The 20,733-nt window shown below is 36.4% G+C and overlaps 1 protein-coding gene across 1 annotated transcript in view; it reads right to left on the bottom strand.

The window, feature by feature from the left end:
- The window catches only part of LOC141908320 (transmembrane and coiled-coil domain-containing protein 4-like), a 57,555-nt gene that overhangs the window by 6,118 nt on the left and 30,704 nt on the right, over positions 1 to 20,733 (bottom strand). The window contains exons 8-11 of the mRNA XM_074798321.1: positions 11,253 to 11,414; positions 10,088 to 10,224; positions 7,426 to 7,510; positions 2,211 to 2,328 (exon numbers count right to left, since the gene is read on the bottom strand). Coding sequence (XP_074654422.1) covers positions 2,211 to 2,328; positions 7,426 to 7,510; positions 10,088 to 10,224; positions 11,253 to 11,414 — 502 coding nt within the window. The remainder of the gene's footprint in view (positions 1 to 2,210; positions 2,329 to 7,425; positions 7,511 to 10,087; positions 10,225 to 11,252; positions 11,415 to 20,733) is intronic.

The following is a 20,733-nucleotide window of genomic DNA, read 5'->3' as shown; positions in this document are numbered from 1 at the left end:
TAAACATAACTAGCTGAATACCCGTCCAGTGGACGGCGCGTAAATGCAGAATCTTGTTATTTTTTGCTAATGAAAATCATTCATTAATTGGCCGGGAAATAAATCTAAATGCTTCACATGTTTAGAATTCTTGTTGGAACCAACCCCACACCTCCCCTACCCTGCCTGACCTGTCAGTGGTACAAACCCTATCATTCAAATAACTAACAGAAAATTCTGCCCGAGCCGTTTTTAGGCCCCTCCTCATTCGATCTTTGTACTTTCTATATTGACCACACCACCCGTACGTTCATTTGAAAAGCCAACAAATTCGACCAACGAAATGCATGATTATGCTTAAATTGAGGGACTATTAATTGAAAATTGCCGAGATAGTCGCTCGACGATGATATTAGGATTCTGTAATTTGTATTACTGTTTGACATTATTTTTTGAAATCTCTCATATATACATACATTTTCTTAAGACAGCTCCTGTCAGAATAGTACGTACATTTTGCTTTGAAAGTTTTATATTTGTTTACCCTTCCCCAAAATCTGTATGTACTACATGTATTTGAAAGCTCTCTTATGAAATTTACCACGAACGCATGCATCGGCAGCCCCAGAGCCATTCCGAGAGGCTGCGTTTGGGCCTCCCAATCTGCCAGTAACCTATCTGTGGTATGGAACCATTCTGAAAAACTGCACAATGGGCCTGTCCCCCTTCAAGAACCATTCTGAGACGCTGCGTATGGGCCGGCAACACGGTCAGAACATAACGCTAAGTCCAATCATATCAATTTTGATCCAAAGATTACGTGTGATGAATGTCTTAACCAATGTTTTAAACAACTGAGGCACAAATCAGTGTTGAGAGAACTGTGTCATGTACTGTTCTGATGCTGCAGGTCAGTAAATTACTATAGTACTACTACAGAAGCATAGTATGGTACTTTACTGTTAGATGGCAAACACATCTTTTTTAACCGAATTTTAGCCTGGGCTTAGAATGAATATTGTGACCCTCTCGGACCACCAATCTGTTTGAAACATGTAAATTGATGACGGGAAAACTGGGGTTAAGCATCAGTAAAAGGACGTTTCAATAAATGCATTAATTTCCCTATAATGTGTCGTGGTAAATAACGTCCGTTCTGCTTTATAGTATAGATTCAACTGCATTGGAATCTAATATATAGATGGTGACTCTGTTGAGATCCATAACATCCAAAAAAAAAATTATAGGATACCGGGTTCAGTGGTCCAGTAATCAAAGGAAAGGTTTATGATCTTTCCCTGTACCATTGCAACCCGTTTTAACAATGATTACCCCTTAAAAGTTAGATGAATATAAAAACTATCCCATTAAAAAAATATAAAAATCTTACAATCGCAAAAATCAGGGCAGAGGGCAGAGTTGGCAGTTATCCAAAGTATATCTTGCTGGATGACATCAAGTACTTGACAAGACATGGACTTCACATGGAAAACTGATCGGACTTTCTTAAAACAGATTCCGTTTTTTTCCCCCAGTATTTTGTACCCATTTTTAGTAACATTTTCTTTAGCAACATTTTCAGTATTTTAATATCTCAATCAATATGTTCTAATCTTTATCTAAAGGAATAAACATGCAGAAACAGCTGGCTTTAATCATCTTTATGACTCTCAACACGTAGTGTAATTTCTTGAGATTTTTTGGTGAAAAAAATTGTATTTTGCTGATTTGAAAAGAAAAACGTACTTATACATTATTGACCGTACTCCCGTACTGACGATCTTTTTTAATGAAAAAGACGTAATGGATACGGACGAATTTTATAGGTCTGTACAGTTGTATAGGATGTATGGTTTAGGTCCAGGGACACATGCCTACCAGTATTCAGTGAAATGCTTGACCATCCTTCAATATTCAACATCCCTGATGAACTAATACCGGAACTGATGACCTTAAAACTCACCACAATCATAACTCATGTCATGAGCTAAAAAATTGCAATTGATTGTGATTACAGAATATACCTAGGTTCCAATATACCAGTATAAAACCATGTAATTATACTGTACAACACAACCTGGTGAGCATATGCAGAAACCAATGACCATTAAACTTGTCACAATCATAAAACATGAGCTTCATCTCTTCAGATGGACAATGGATGAAAAGTAAATGCAATAACCCACTGGGGCTATGTCTCAAGTAAGGACTCTTAATTGAAAAAGGATTACCTGCAATAACCATTAACAATACGTCCTGATACAACTTTTGACAATAAAGACCATTGTTTAAGATCCCCTGTTATTGGAGCTCCCAATAAAATCACATCCTCAACAATTCCTTCACTTCCTACAAATATTATTGAAAAATTCATTAGTAAGATGATCTTATATAAGGAGGGGATGTCTCTTTCCTAGCCAAGATGTTGAAAGGAGGCGGTATTCGGTTTTTGGTACATTGCAATGTTCAAAAAAGAAACACCATACTTGGAAATTTCAAAGATATGGGGTGGTGCAATTCATGGGAGTCCTTACCAATTACTGGTACTACTTAAATATGGCTTAAAATTTTACAGTACACACTTACTGTTATGATGGGATGATGTTTAAACTGGCTTTTGTAATTTTGTATTGGGTAAACATGAAATCAAATCCATACTAACATTAAAACCTTTGTGGAACTGGCTCTAAGGATTCAGATATACTGAATAAAGTAAATTGAGATTGATACACACGTACAGACTAAATATAAATACAAGGAAGTAGATATTACTCTTCTTACTAACACTATTATGCCGATAGATGAAAAAGTGCCATAAAGAATGTTATATGATAAAATTTACTTTCAAAACTAAACCACATACTTTCATATAAAATATTCATATAATAGAGCTTTTCATCTATTTACAGAGTTGACATGGATTAGATTCATTCGACTAATTATGCCAACAACTCATACTGATTGACTTTTTAGATCACACATGTGCATCGAGCCAATCGAGTTCAGTAAATCTACCCAAATGGACCGAGGCCTGTTGCTAACCACTAAATGTTTAAACCATTTACAGTCCTAAAATGAACCATTAACCTTAAAACGAACGAACCTTAAATCATAGTAATATATTTCTTATTTTCATCAGTTTATCTTATTACGCACATATATATAATAACATATAGGATAGCATAATGATGTTAACAAAAATAACGCGGCATCCTCATAATATCTACTTCCAAAATATAAATGAATAACTTGAATGACATGCATATAATTATGTAAATAACATATATAATTTCAAGAACAAATGCAGACTATGACATAATTATAAATGGAAAACATAACCAACAAAGCTTAACCAAATTCTAAAAATTAATTTCTTTTACTTCATTATAGACCATCAATACTTAATACAGTCAAGCCCGTTTAAGTCGGTTCGGGATTTTGACATATGCACTGACTCTACATCTCATTCAATAAAGACATTTAAGTCATCCATTTAAGTCGGATTTAGTGATAAGTTGTTTCTCATTCCGAATGTTCAGAATCCATTCATTTGTTTGAATTCAAGCTAAAGTACATGGAGTGGAATTGTCATTGCAGATAATTCTAAGTCTGATGGTTTGAATTTACAGACATTTCCAGCTACTATAGATGAACATTGCCACAGTATTACTGACCTTTACGGATCTTAGCAAATATCCACTCAGAGTGAATACAGAAAAAATTGACAATATCTTTTGACGTTTTGCTTATTTACTTATTTCATGCAAAAACCATTGTTCCCATCACATCTGCCTTTATTCTTTTCCACTGTTTCGTAAATTTGTATGAACTGACCCATGTACAGGGGGTCTCAGAAAATGTGTTACCCCTTTGCCTTAAGGTTTCTAATTCATTAAAGGGTAACTGACACTTTTTTATTTCAAAATATGATGTATTCTATAGATCTATACACTCATATTCAACCGTTCTGTTCCAAAATGTTTAGTTTACGCACAATTTGTGATTTTGTAACAAGATTTTGACCTCATTTCGTTGTTTACATCGCTTACTGTTCAGCGTCGGCTAAATCAGCAGGTGCGCGCTGCAACGTCATTACAGGCAGAGCTGAGAAATAGCGTCTATAGAAATGCGTTGAATTTTGAGGAAACTGCGTGTATTTTCTGTTAAATCTCAATGCCAGATTGTTTTACAGCTTTTAAACTGGCCAGGGAGGTAAAAGGATCTATTGTCTATTGCATAAACCTATGCTATGGAGCTATTAAAGTACACTATGCTGAGCTCTCAGCACTGTTACTGCTGCTCCATAGTTCACCTATAGTTCAGCACCACAAGCACAGTGTCTTATAAGCGATCACAGATTTCGATCTCGCTAAAGAATAAATAGATTCATATTCGTTTACTATTTACTATTTTTCATAGTAATTTAAGACTAAGTAGTTTGAAAACTAACACTTCAAAACTCTACAAAAACTTTCATAAATTTCTACAGCCTTTACAACAAATATTCAAAGGAATAATGTTTTTCGATTAAAGTTTCACGCTGCAGAAGAGTTTTGATAGATTACATCACAAATCTTTCACAAACATTATTTCTAAGTTTTAAAATAGGATGGATGAGGAAATATTCTAATTTTGTGACCAAAGCCGCTACCAATACGAGGTATATTTCAAGAATTGAAATTGTTCTTGCGGCTAATTCTGTAAGTTTCATCAGTTCATAAGTCAAAATATTCTTAGATCTAACCATAATCTTACTTACTATCACTAAGTGATAATACAAAACGATGATTTAAACATTCGTGTTCCTTGCTGTCTACTAGAAAATGCCTTGGATTGCTATTCAAATCCTATTTTTGAGCTTAAGTTTGAACAGATATGGTCCGTTCAACATCTAATTATAATCATTAATATGTAGACTTTCAAAATCAAGAGGCATTTTGTCTCAATTCGAATGCCAAATAGGTAAAAAATTAAGTTGAATTGCTCTTGTAGCTTATTTCCTATTCATTTCTATAGACATCATTTGCGAGCCGTCACTTTAGTGACGTAGTTCTATTAATAGACACAGTACCACGCGTTCAGCAGAAGCAATTTATACACTGAACAGGTGCGCGAACATCAAAATCATCAATTCTGACTAGATTGAAAAGATTTTTCCGATTATGAAATCACCTAGTCTTATTGTATACTATAATATATCGTTTAGTGTAAAAAGTAGAAAATCTTTAAAAAAGTGTCAGTTCACTACCACAGATAATGTAACGTACCTCACCAGGATTCGAACCCAATGGCATCATTCAATTGAAATAAATTCGGTATTAGAGGCTGTTAGAGGTACAAATCATCCATCTATGAGTAAAAATTGGAACTAAATTGAAGCAGACAAGCATACAGTACGGCTACACGCCATCAGCGTTATGACACACCACACCAGCGATTGTAGTAAACGCATATATTTGCGACGTAAATATACATCACGCATGGTGAGAGAAGATCATTATTTGCGACGTAAATATACGTCACAAGTGGTAATGAAGAGTTCACTATGATTCTAATTATTATTTTGGGGGGTTAAGTTGGTAGACCTGGATGTTTACTTGAGAATGAAATGTTGAAATGCAAAAAATAAATAATGCATGGCTGAGCACTAGCATTAAAATGGTGTCACACCGAATTTGAGGATTGTTCTGTTGTGTACGTCTATTGTAAAATGACCACCTGCCTGTTGGAAAATTGATTTAAAATCACAAAATCATTGAATTTCACTCCTTGTGACTTTTTCCTGTCTGGAAATGTAAAAACCAAGTAATTCAAAAGACCATCAGCAGGAATCAAGGACTTAGCATCCAGAAAGTAACAGATTTTGAGAAATACTGAATCTGATGTATCAAAATTCAACGTTAAGCTTAACTGTGCATTGGTAAAATGGTGATGATATTGAACAAGTCCCAGAGAAGCTTAATTAGTCACGAGTACCAACAATTTTATCAAGTAGAAATCTGCTTCAGTTGATTTAATTGCCAGGTCTCAAATTGGTTGAAGTTAAAGCGGAACATATCAATAATCGTATATAATGCAATAATCCTTTTTTCTTGTATTGGTTTGATTCCATTTTAAGGACCATTCAAAAACATGGTATGCTCACCCATGCATGACTTATTTCTTGCATTTTAACATTTAATCCTTGAGTAAACATCCAGGTCTACCAACCTTACCCCCAAAAAATCTATTTCAATTATAGTTAATGGATAATTAATTTCTAAGATATGGTAACACATTTTTTGAGACACCCTGTATATCTAATCCATGGGGGAATTTCTAACACAACCTCGTTCATGTCCAACATTGTATCAGTTTAGTGGGCTTGACTGAATATACATACAAATGTAGACAAACCTGGTATGTCACATGTTTACATGAGATGTTTAGGCTGTACCCCCCTCACACTTCACCGATCAGAGTACCACTAGTCATTCGTTTGACAATGCTGTGTTGGTTGACAAACATGCATCATCATTCATCACGAAAACAGCCATGATAGTTTTGGAGCACCAGTGTATTAGATTTTTAAAGTGATTCCTAACACAGCAATAACACGTTTAATGCGATAGCTAACTGACATGCTTTGGTCAAATTGCCAAAAATAACTACGACATTATACCAGTATTAGGGGCCTCTCAAGTTTGACCACCAACATGGTGTCATCACATGACAAAAGCGGTTGGTTGCAAGAGCTCAAAAACTGTGTCATGTTCACACTAACGTTAGTTCGTCCATTCTAATTTGACCAGTACCTGGACTGGAATTGACCAATTAAGAATGCAACAAATCAGCGCTGTGTGCTAATACACCAATTTTCCAAAACAAGCTGTAATCACCCTTGGTCTTAATCAGGAAAGAACCCGTTACAAAAGCATGGACTTTCCGCCAGAGCAAATGTTTGGCACAATTTAGACTGTTTTGAATATCATAGTGTGAACGTGGCTTATAGTGCCTTCCGTTTTTTCATACTTTGAAATATTTGAGAGCAAATGTCTCGTGTAAACATGGGTTTACATACACAAAATCGATAATGGAAAAATCAATAATATCATAATTCATAGCTCAGAAATGAAGAAACTTGACTACAATGAATATTGCTTCGCAGTACCTTCTTCGGAAGTAGAATCTGAGCGGTTTTGTGGTAGAGAATTGAGATTCCGATGAGTACATTCATAGCATGCGATACACATAATTATGAACAGAGTAAAACAGATAGCAAAAAATATCAACCATAAATAAGTTTATAGTTGAATGGTAAAATTTCATGTGTCGGCTGTTGCTTATATCAGCATTTTGAACATGAATCGTAGGATTTTACTATTCCTCATTAATCTTTGTTCAAATTTTATTGTTGAACTCATTGCGCAGTAAAATATCATTCGAAAAAAGAAGTGCATGATTTACCTTTTCTTTTGGCCATTTCGATGAGGCAGGAAAATATCAATCTAGCACCAAGACTGAACCCTATCAATGTCACCGGGCGTTTACCCTGAAAGTAGATAAAATGGCCAAGTGAGAAAAGGTGAGAACTACATAAGACCCCTTAACTTGCCGTAGGCAGCTGCAGTCTACTCACTGGCAAACTGCTGTAGGCGACAGCTCTACCTATCTTAGATAGCTTGCATGGAAAGTTTGATTTCATGTCTCATGCGCTGCGCTGCACATTGAGCCATAGTTATTTATGCATGCCAACTGCCAATACTCGAGAATCCAAACGTGGAAATAATTTTAAATTTTGATATTTTGACCTCAAAAACGCCCCATAAATTTGATATTTTGGGCTTTTGATAAAGATTCTAACATTCAGACTGCAATAAGAAGCATAATAAAGTTATCTATTAGTTTGCCATAGATTCGCTATTCATAAAGGGCACCAAGTTTGTTACTCTTCAGTAGTACAACGTGCGTGGAATAAGTGTTTGACTACAATGACGTCAGCAATTGTGGGTTCTTCACAGCAAACGCACACATGCTGTGTACGGGAAGCTGGCGAAAATAGCTGACTTTAAAGTCTAATTTCTCAGTAATGGCTTTACCAAAATCAAAATTAGTAACACACTTATCATTAACACACATATCACATTTGAAAAATAGGTTTTACTCAATATTCTATTTAGAGGGCACTTGACCTTAAATTTCAATAACATGCAATCACCTGGTACACAAAGGACTTAACACATAAGTTGCCGGCAGGTTAAAGGTTAATCCACATCATCTGGAACCAATGAGATTTATGGGATTTGTGAGAACTCCAGATAAATATCATATTATATATGCATTCATATACGCTATACATTCATTGTAAATAATGTCTGGATTGTATCAAAAATTTGAAAGCCAGTAGAAATGAACCTACTTTTTCATCAGGGGAGTGGTTACACCATCATGACATTAAATGCTGGTCATAATTCGAAATGGCCTCACTGCGCGTCTCAATGAAATTTTTTGTAAATTTTGTCCATATGAAATTATGTTCAATTCATTTTATGCAGTAGTCAATGATAATCCTGTACCCCCTTTCACACATATTCACGTATTCAACGCCGAATTCCAGACAAAAATACGTTTCAAACAATAACAAATTCCTGCCGACTATACTTTTTATGTCGAATTTCTGTCGGAAAAATAAATTTATTGCAAATCTGAATTTATAAGATAACAAGAAAGAAATTCTAAAAATGGGCTGGCTGACATGGATGTACTGAAAGCTTCCTTGGTGGTTTTGTATTTCTGTAGTAGAATTAATCGAACTTTGAACTGGTTACTTTTTAAAGAGCTACGTGATCAGTGTTGTCTAATATCGTTAAATGAAATGTTGCACACAGGGACTGTGGATAGGAATGATTTTATTGTAGACGTGGACCAAGTAAGTACAAGCTTTTGGTTGTTATTTGAAAATTGTGGTGTCTTAAGGAATCTATCATCATGTTGATAATTGCTAGATTACTTATCGGATCGTGTTGAAATAATTTTGCTGTATAGAAAAATTTACAGCTGAAAGAAAATACGTGACTTACTCGAGTGGCTTCAGGTGAAGAGATGCGAACACGAAAATGGATAGGAACCATGATTTTTCTTTTTTAATAATAAAGACATTAAGCAAGAAGAGGTTGCATTTCCTTCAAATGACAATCCACTACGATCGTCCGATAAAGTTTATACTGCCACCATAGACTACCGCCCTCTGGCTCTCTGAAGAGACAGGGAACAAGTCTTCAATTCAATTCAATTCAGAATTCATTTTACAGAAAAACGGTTTTTAAGTTTTAGATAAACTGAAAAATATAAACGTTCATACAGAGATTTTTCAAATGGTCGCTAACACAAGCACTCGATGAAAAGAATAGAAAATTAAAAGAATTTTTAGAAACGTGAAAGTAAAGTTTTATTGTGAAATTTTAATTGTGTCAATAAAGAATGAATTGAATTGCCAGCACGATGCCGTGCATGAATACCAATTTCAAGACTGATCACGCACACTCAACCAATGTTGGTGTGCGCTGCTGAAATAACAAAAACGATTAAACAAAATCATAAAACAAAGAAAACAACAACCGATATCGCCAATATACGAAAGGAACCTAGATTTTATTACTGCATTAAATGTATGTAAATATCAGAGCCCAAGAAAAACCAAGAAGGTTTGCAATCATGCAAGCCCATGATGATTTAATCATTCATATAGGGCATTTCTACGAAAATAGTTGCCATGTTCGGCCCTTAATGACTTGACAGGACTGTGGTCAATCTGGTGTAACACTGTTCAGCTGTCAATTTATATCCATCGATGGTATCATGATCAAGTGAAAACCTGTCAATCATGGGTTTGATGTCGAATCCTGATAGTAAGAAAATGGTAATTATGTCGATCTAGTGTTGTATTCCTGACTAGGGGGATACAGGATTGTCATTGACCACTGCATTACATGAAAACATAGGGCCTTTATGAAATGCATTGCATTGTGGAGAAGGAACTGATTTTACTTCGAAGCATCAATAATGAATAGCCAGATAAAAAGGTTCATATGTATCATTAGGGTGAAACTTCATTGATGGAAGTGCTTACCTGCTGACGAGATAGGAGAACATCAGCGAGCTGTTTACCAGCTTCAATAGAGCGTTCTAGACAAACACTCCATGGATTATCTATCACACCAGCTAACATCATTAACGACGCTGGCCATGCAACTGCCGTCAGAAGACCTTAAATATATACACATGTATGGTTTTTTTTTGTTGCAAATATAGCTTTGATATAAAACTGGGCCAATGTTATGTAATTCAGTTAAACTAGGGGTCCAGGGACAACATACTCAATTGGTGAAATGCTTGAAAATATGATCACTTCAATATCCAATGTCCCAACCTATGACCCATCTTCACCCGCCAAGGGATTCAAACTCACCAAGCTAAAGCCGTTGCCCGAACCACTTGACCTCTCTAGTTGTTGGAGTCATTACTAGCCAACCAGAATCCGGTTGTACCATTCACAGCACAGTGTAACAATTTCCCAATTAAAATGGACCAATCAATAAATGGTTTAGCAAACATGGAAGTATATCGCAAGTCGATATATGACGTCATGCGCAAAAGCGCCAATTATGAAATCACGCAGCGTGAGGCTCGGGGACTGTTGGAAGCGAGTTCGGGAGCGATACAGGCAAGCGAGGATTCCTATGACCTTGAAACTCACCAAATTCATAGATAATGTCAAATTTACAATTTATTGTAAACATGCAGATCTCAGGGCATTAAGTATATAATTAAGTTTCATCTGGTTAATCAACCACGAAAACTTTAATTGTGATGGGACATCCGCTTTAAGAACGAAAAAATGGGCTGTTTTCATTTAAGATCAGGGGTTGCATAGAGTTGACAGGTGGGTCATTTCCACTTCTGAGTATACATCTCAAATTTTCAGAGTAAGTTCCCAAATACCGACTGATCACAAAAACATTGCTTAAGAATGAATATCTCGGGGCAAATTTATTTAAGAAAAGGTTATAATGGTAATATTTGGGGGTCAATTCCACTTCCATGTGTCAACTATGTGTCCACCTAATTTTTACTAACTAGCCTCTAAAACCTTCAAATAGGCTATAATCTTGTAGGGTCACAACAAAGCTACAGTGGGCCTAAATCTGTCTTTTATGTATACGTAGCCAGCAGTTCATTGTAACCCAATTTTCTTAACAATGAAAGTTTTAAGAGGCAAATAAAATTATGCCTACCTGAGAGTACGGTATATTTAAGAGCTTCCTGGGCTGCCATTGACACTGCACAGTTGAACAAGTAATCTATTGCTTGACCCATTTGCAGTAAATATCTACTTTCCCATTTCAGACAATACTGTTCTTTCGAGTTTGCTAATCTCTTCCATGGTAAAGCAAAATCTGTCGAATAGAAAGCAATTCAAATATTCAACTCGTCATATTGCAATTATCACAGGGTACGTTTTCTGTAAACTTGAATCATTTATAGTTTCTTTTTTTACCATTGTTCCATTTCAAAAATGTTTCATATTTTCAATTAGCAGTACAATTTAATGATTTTAAACTAGACCAAAGATCAAGTCTTATGCAGTCTAACCTGATAAGCTCATTTTGTTGGTTCTTAAGTGATCTTATGCAGGTATCAATCTGTTGCCTGGGCTGATTTTGACAGAAAGGATTATTTCCTAAATTCTTATTGAAGATACATTGAATTGATGAAAGAAAATTTAGCTAGAAGATAGCTACATGGACCCACCCCTCAGACATGTGTCACTTTATAGCAATTCCTCCAACACTTCACCAGCGTTCAGAACCTCATTAGAGACATTTAATTGAAAATCATTGAAAAAAAGAACTACAACTGCCAAGCACATTAGTGTATTTTCTCAGCACACTTTCAAACTAGAAAGTATCTTTCTATGTGGTCGGGTAAGCAACAAAAGATAACAGCTTCAGTTCAATCAGAAACATTAAAACAAGGAGCCTATCGGCCTATATAGCTCTGCTGTGTGATTTGAAGAAATAGAAGCTGCATACCAAGGGGTACCCCTTTTGGCCCAATCCAAAAAGGGCGCTGTACTGTAGGTATTGGTCCATAGAACATTCATACCAAATTTGGACTTGATCTGATTAAAACTGTAGGACTAATAGCAATTTGAAGAAACAGAAATTCCACCCCCAGGGGCGCCCCCTGGGGGACAAATCCAAAACAAGAGCCCCAAGGGGCACAATGGCCAGCCTGTCAGATTTGCTTTTTATAAATGATGTAATCTGTGGGTTATATTTATCAATATACACTCCCTGCTCAATATCATTTACATAGTAAAATCGTGTGTTAACACAGACAACAGGAACGAATGTAATATAGAAATACTAAGTTATTGTATTGTTCAACGCCCCCTGGTGGCCATAAAAAAAACCAATGAGCTCGAAACTCACCTCGATCATAGAACATGTCATGAGCTACAACTTTCCAATTGATTATAGTAGCAAAATATGCTTAAGTATCAATTATGATGTGGAAAAACTTTTTTTCCACCTACGAATGAGTACTGATGACCCCAAGATGGCTGCCAAGTGCGTCATAATTGCCTGGTCAAAAATATCCTCTCGGATATAAAAGATCCCTTTCCAAAGAATACCCATTACAAATTGCAATGAAACATGGCGCACCATTAGAAAGCTACAGTACTCAGAATTCAGGACAAAATTGACATTTTTGGGAACAAAAAAGGTCACAGTACGGCCATCTTGAGTCCGATCGACTCAATTTTTCTCATGCCGATGGGCCCTCGGGGGATACAAATATATACGAATGATCAAGGTTATTGATAAAAGTGTCTTCAAAATTTCCCTCGAAAACTTCAAAAATGTGTAAAAAGTGCTGATTTTGGCGAACAACAATGGCTGCCAGTCGGCCATCTTGAATCTGACAGGGCCAGTTTTTGGCCTGAAGATGTGTCAAGGGTAGATACATGTATAAAACAAATATCAAGACATTACCTTGAAGCGTCTTCAAAACTTTGGAACTCTCACGAACTATCTAGATGGTTATCTCTCGACCTCAATAGCTTCAAGACCCATCTCAAAACAACTTTGTTCCATGCAGCATACCATTAACTCTCGGAAAGCGAATTGTATTTAACATTTTTTGGCAGAATAAAATTTGATTGAATTTGCAATTCGGGCACATGGCTAATTAGCATATCAAGGTCATACACCCGATTTGGTAAAACCTTTTTTTCGCGAACCTTGCGCAATTGTCAAGGATGAATTTTCTGTAGAGCAAATAAAAATTCCTCCCAAACACCAAATGAACTAAAGACTTCATAGAAATCGATCTTGAAATACAATTTTAAATCTTAAAATAAAACCCGGAAGTAAAACAGTAGACGATACCGCGGATTCACGTGAACACCTGATTTCTGTAAACGAAATGTTGGTTGTGACAAAATTGTTCAGACGGTTTTAGGTGGTAATAAGTACGGAAACGTAACGACCATGGTCGACTTATTCGATGAAATCAGGCCTATGTGATATCCAAATTTTGACTTTTTTATTCTCCAGACCTCCCTGATATAGAAATAAAAAATTTTGGTGGTACGAAAGTGCAATCACAGCGCCGACGGGGACAGAGCCGTGTCAGAGATCGGCGGAGTGAAAATTGAGGTGGACGAACACGAAGAAGTAGGCTATTGCGCTACTTGAACCACGAAAACTCCTGGCGCGGCCCCGACGCTTTTCGTTGATTAAGTAATACAAATATCATGCAATGGGTTTTCACAATCTACCGCTGGTATTTACCGGACTTCAATATCACTCCAAAATTCAAAGAAACCTCGAAATATCGAACCGGAGCACTTCCGGTAGATATCCGCAGCTGCCCAACCGGGAAACTTATTTGTTTCAATAGATATTGATAGGATCCATCATCTTCACCCGTCAAGGGATTCGAACCCACTAAGCTAAAACCATGCCAGAATCGGGTCGGGCCAATCACAGCGCTTGTAACAAACCACATTAGGCTTCTGTGGAATTTCCCAGTAAATGGGCCAATCAGCGAACACGTAGCGAACGCGGAAGTATTGTCGCGTGTTGATACATGACGTCATGCGCAAAAGCAGAAGCAGTAATGAAATCGCGATAATTCACGTGAACAGCTGCTGATATTTTCAGATAAACCAATCACAGGGAAGACACAACTTCCTGATTGGCTGATAAAAATTGAAATTTTCCCGATTTAACTTTCGTGAAAAATGCAGAAAACATTTTTATGAGACCCTATTTCAAAATTCTGCTCGCTACGATTCCGAGAATGGATTACGCTTAAATACGTGATTTGTTCGAATATGCCCTCACTTGGCAAGCAAAAGAGCCTTTTGTGTGGAAACCATGTCATTTAAATTCGCTCCATTTGTATAGTAATAGGCTCAGCCTACGGCTGGCCTAAAAATGGCTCTGTTACGTTGTGTTCTTATATTTTAGATCGTTTCAATTAATAAATTCTCGATTTTAGATTTCTTTTAATTTGTAAATAGTGGGTTTTTATCTTATCATCTGTTCACCACGTTTGAGTATGGTTATCGTACCTTTAAAGGCCTTGGTCTATAGAACATTGATACCAAATTTGGAATTGATCTGATTAAAACTGTAGGACTAATAGCAATTTGAAGAAACAGAAATTCCACCCCCAGGGGCGCCCCCGGGGGACAAATCCAAAAAAATGGCTCTGTAACGTCGTGTTCTTAAATTTTAAATTGTTTCAATTAATAAATTCTCGATTTTAGATTTCTTTTAATTTGTAAATAGTGGGTTTTTATCTTATCATCTGTTCACCACGTTTGAGTATGGTTATCGTACCTTTAAAGGCCTTGGTCTATAGAATATTGATACCAAATTTGGAATTGATCTGATCAAAACTGTAGGACTAGTAGCGGTTTGAAGAAATAGAAACTCCACCGCCAGGGGCACCCACTGGGGGACGAATGCAAAAAATGGCTCTGTAACTTTATAGGCCTTGGTCCATAGAACATTATTCCAAATTTGGAATTGATCTGATTAAAACTGTAGGACTAGTAGTGATTTGAAGAAATAGAAATTCCACCACCATTGGCGCCCCCTGGGGGACGAATCCAAAAAATGGCTCTGTAACTTTTTAGGCCTTGGTCCATAGAACATTCATGCCAAATTTGGAATTGATCTGATTAAAACTGTATGACTAGTTCACGATTGGTAGAACACTATATCCGTGTTGACGCGATGAGGAGAGAATCCCACAATGATAATAAAAAGTCCGAAAATGAAACTTCGAGATAGTAGTTTATTTCAACGTTTCGACTATATCCTAATAGTCATCTTCAGGAATAATGAGATACTACAGAAATTATGAGATATATATACAATCCAGAGACAAAGAGACTAATTCAAGTAATCAGAGATGATACAAACTAAAGGAAAATTAACGTAGAAACAGTTACACGCTAAAATAGATTAAAGGGAAGCAAACTAAGGGGTGATTATAAACAACAATAGTGAGTATAAATATAAATGAAACTTTAAGTCAGTAGTAAAAAGAAAGACAAACTAGGGGGCACTTAAATTAAAACAAAGGTGAATACAAGTTAAGTCAGAGACGAAATTGATGAGAGAACAAATAACAAATAATCAAAGGGGAAATCAAGTGTTGAGTTTAACCAGTTTACAGAGGAATTTTGATATAAGTTTATTATGGGGTGAAAAACCATTGTTAAGGTTTACAACGTTGTTCGAATTTTCAATAATTAATGCAGATTCCAAAATATGTCTTCTAGTTTTATCGCTGCAAGGGTAAATTAATTCAGCATTAGCAAAATCAAAATTGTGTGAAGTCTGAAAAACATGACTAGCAACTCCGCTTTCAGGTTTTAAGTTTTTTACATCTAATTTATGCTTTTTTATGCATTGATTAAGATTCCGACCTGTTTCTCCTATATATACTTTGTCGCAAACTTTACAAGGTATTTTATAAATTCCACAGTTTAGGGATTCGGTTTTCGGTTTGTTGTTAATCAATATGTTACTAAGTTTATTATTGTATTTAAAGATAAGTTGTTTATTAAGTGACCGAAGAGAAACTTTAGAATTCCCGAGGAAAGGTACATACGATACAATGATAGGCTGTTTATCGGTAGCCAACGTAGGAGTTCTAAGGTTGTTATTTCTAAAATGCGTAGTACGAGCTTTAAGTAGAGCTTTTTTCAATAGGAAATCGGGGTAGGCAAGTTTTTTGAGAGATTGGTTAATATGTTGAATTTCATCGGGTAGAAATGAGGGGTCGCAAATTCTCAAAGCGCGAAGAAATAATCCTTGAGCTAAACCGAGTTAAATATTCGGAGAAGTAAAAGAGAAGTAATGGAGGTAGGATTCAGCGTTGGTAGGTTTCCTATAAACCGCGAATTTCAAAAAGGATCCACAGTTAAAAATCAAAACATCCAGAAAAGGTATTTTACTATTAGATTCCCATTCATACGTAAAAGCCAGAGACGGTAAAGGGAGTTTAAATATATAAGAAAGTTATCAACATTGAAGTCAAAGGGAACCAAAGCCAGAACATCGTCAACATATCTGAGCCAGATTTTAGGGTGAATATCAGTATAAAGAGGCAATATTTCAGATTCAACATGTTCTAGGAATAAATTAGCTAGAATAGGACTAAGAGGATTTCCCATAGCGATACCGAATGTCTGTTCGTAAAAACAATTGTTGAATTCAAAAAGGAGTCCGTCGTACAAATAGAGATAAGGTCGATGATACAATCCGTAGGAATGCCGAAGTTAATGTTAAGTGATGGTAATCTGCGTTTTAAGAAATCAAGAGTAGGTCCAAGAGGAACATTGGTAAAAAGGGAAGTAACATCAAATGATATAAATTTGTCGTTGCCAGGGATAATATTCTTAATACGTTCAAGTAAGTGTTGATTATGGCGAAGGTGCGACGGAGAGAACGAACCGAGCACCGGAGATAACTGTTTTGGCGAGAAATTTAGATAACTGGTATGTAGGAGAATTACAATTGGAGACTATAGGGCGCAGTGGAACATTATCTTTATGAATTTTAGGCAAACCATAGATATATGGTAAAGAGGGAAGACGTGAATGGAACTTATTTAGAGTTTCTTTAGCGGAGGGGAAACGTTTAATAATATCCGAAAGACTTCTGTTGAAATTAGCTTGCATACGAGGAAGAGGATTCGATTTAAGTTTCTTATAAACACCAGGATTATCCAAGAGAGATTGCATTTTAACATTATAATTATCCAGATCTAAAATCACAATCTTGCCACCTTTATCAGCCTTAGATATTTTAATAGTCTTTAATTCCGTAGTTCTTGGAAGGCGAGCCGAAATCGACGAGGTAGATATTCAAAGAGGTTCCTGTTGACTTTAAGTTTCATTTATATTTATACTCACTATTGTTGTTTATAATTACCCCTTAGTTTGCTTCCCTTTAATCTATTTTAGCATGTAACTGTTTCTACGTTAATTTTCCTTTAGTTTGTATCATCTCTGATTACTTGAATTAGTCTCTTTGTCTCTGGATTGTATATATATCTCATAATTTCTGTACTATCTCATTATTCCTGAAGATGACTATTAGGATATAGTCGAAACGTTGAAATAAACTACTATCTCGAAGTTTCATTTTGGGACTTTTTATTATCATTGTGGGATTCTCTCCTGTATGACTAGTAGCGATTTGAAGAAAAAGTTGACAGACGCACGAACAAACGAACGGACGGACGACGACGGCTCACCCCCTAACCCATTAGCTCCGCTGACCTTCGGTCACAGCGGAGCTAATGAATTTGACTGGGCCTAGGCCTCAATCCACACTGAACAGTAAGACAGTGAGGAAGCTTGCCCTATATCTCTGTACACACGATCAGTAACGCTGTCAATCAAACTGTTGGCGCACGGCTAATTGATGAGCCTATTGTTAGCCTATTGTTCGGATTTTTGGGTGCGAGGTATTCACCTCGACAGACATGGATAAAATGAGCCAGACTATAGAATAATATCAAAACTCATATACGTACAAATTACAAAATAAAGTATTTCATGGTCCAAGAAGTAATTTTCATCTTTTATAAAGGTATAAAAGAGGTAACTTCTCTTTCATATTTAGGGTTTCTGCTTCCTGCTGATTATTATTTTAACATATTTTCCACCGAGTTTTGTCACATAAAAATCATCTTCTATTAGATTTGACTACTAACAACCTTGAAACGAAAAATGTTAAACTCTGATAATAATATAACAGTCTCTTTCTGCGCGTAGTTTCTATGGATGTACTGTGCTTCCTATTTTAAACTTGAAGTTACTTACAGATAGCACCGGTGGAAATAGCAATCATCAATCATGGCGTGCATACTGGCGCGAATCTGAAAAGTTTGTGACGTCATTTCATAAATAAATAAAGAAGGAAGGCTCCGAGAATATCCAAATCAATACTTCGAAAAACATCAGCACTTTTTTATTCATTTATTGTACCGGTATGCGTTTTCTTATTTGAATTGAATTGGTCAGGTCCAAAAGGCGGGTCATACTAGTTAGCGTCAGAAATTGTCAGAGTTGGGGATACCTGGTTATCGTCGATATTAAACGGTCTAGAGTCAGTTTATACATCACATACATTACAAATTGGAGGTCCCTTGTACATGTACATCACATCGTGACGCAGTGGCGATGGTTATGTCATAGAAGAACAAAGTCAGTTGAAAATACCTACCCACTGCACCGATAAAGAATGATTGCTAGCCAGAGACCAGTGACAGAAAGTAATGGGGAGTGATGGTACCGTTCGTGATTATGTTTTTATAATGGATTTTGGAGGACAATTTCATATGTGAATTGTAGTCCCCATCTGATCGCTTGACTTGTCAGACTGACTTGTCACTCCTCTACTAATAGTAACACTATAAGGCCTTCCCTCCTGCATAGTTTACCCTATAGGCCAAATTTGTGCTTTGGGCCAAATTCGGTTTTCTTATCCAGTCGACATTGTTCGGAACTAATAATAACCGAATATGCGCTTAAACTGTCACTAGGGAATGGTAAAACCACCGTAGCTTCGTTCTTCTCGATGTTATTTCCCCCAAAACCTGGCTCATTAGTACTTTGCGCGTAGCGCGTAGTAGCACATGTGGGTCAACATATCCATGTTGTGAGTTGACCCCTAGGTGGCACTCTTTCAAAAAACGGAACGTAACGAACTGATTTCGGGTGAAATCTTTGCTCGCATCCCTGAACGACATTCTATCCAGAAAGGCAGAAACCCGTTATCTCTGCTTGCAGCTATATTTTTAATCTTATATTTCCATGTTGTGTGCATGTATTGCATCAAGACAATTTTCGGTATATTTCTGTTTTAATTTTGGATCATTTGGGAGTTGTCCATGATTGATGTATTCTAAGGATATATTTTTCTGGAATTCTGTTTTCATATTAGTAAATAAAGTGTCCATGTAGTTTCTAATTAATTTCTGTTATAAGAAATAGCAACTATTTACCTATATATGATCACCATTTCTAGAAAAAAATCGGTCGAAATGATGATCGGCCATATTACAGGTGAATACATTGTATTTTTGTAAGATTTTGGCAGCATTTTACCCTAATTCCGCATTCACCGGAATGTTATCCCGGCATTCATCAACACTTCATCTACCTAAAACTGCATATTTTATTCACAGGAACCGTCAGGAAAATACAAAAATGTTTTCACCAAGCTGTGGATTTCGTAAGCGCGGTCATTATGGTGCCAAATACGCATGCGTCATCTTAAAACTACCTTTATGGATTGCTTTTAGAATCAACGCGCAGCGCTGCTGTCCAGCGATGTCGAATCCCACACACCCCTGACTGTATGATTGACAGCGTTACTGATCGTACCAGTGTGTAGTACACTGATATAGGGCAAGCTTCCTCCTGTTAGATAATTGCTCGTAGTAAGACTAAGCGAAATGTGTTCATCGAACAGCCGCATTAGTCTAACTCTCTTCATAGTTACTGCTCTACCCGAAATGTAACAGAAGCCCGCACGAGCTACACGCACCCAGGAATGATATCGTCTCATCATAGACCTTAGACGTAGTGCAGGTCAGACACAGAGGTTAACAAGATGATACCCACACGAAGGCGAAGGCGGAATCATTGCGAGCAAGCCACACCAATATGAGTTCACACAACTGAGTTCAATTATATATTACACAATATTGGACCATCTATACAGTGTTTTTTAATGCAAATTAGCATTGTTTAAAATTCATCAGCATAACAATAAGTTCTTTTACTTCAAGATATCCCCGGGTGGTTTCATCATCAATTTTACTTCAAATATTCAAATGCATCTTTTTTCATTAATAGATTATCCTTTATCTAAAGATCATACGGCTTCATTGATTTTGGTTAGCTAAACATATTACTTAAACGAGGGCGCTATCATCATGGCTTCGCAGTAAATATTGCAAACTACGCCGCACATTCATTCTTCAATTTCTTCTTTCAGAAATAAATTCTTTCTTTCTTTCAACGAACTCAGGAAATCGCAACAAATTTCAGACTAACTGAGCAAGTTACAAAGCATATGGCAAACAACAGAGAAAACTGGGAAAATTAAGTAAAAATTGAACCACTGTAACATCGTGGTCGGTGAAAAAAGGATTGCCAAGACTTCTACAACC

Source organism: Tubulanus polymorphus, chromosome 7 (genome assembly GCF_964204645.1).
Source record: "Tubulanus polymorphus chromosome 7, tnTubPoly1.2, whole genome shotgun sequence".
NCBI lineage: Eukaryota > Metazoa > Nemertea > Palaeonemertea > Tubulaniformes > Tubulanidae > Tubulanus > Tubulanus polymorphus.
Note: the sequence above shows the minus strand (reverse complement) of the source record. Positions and strands in the feature narration are given on the sequence as shown.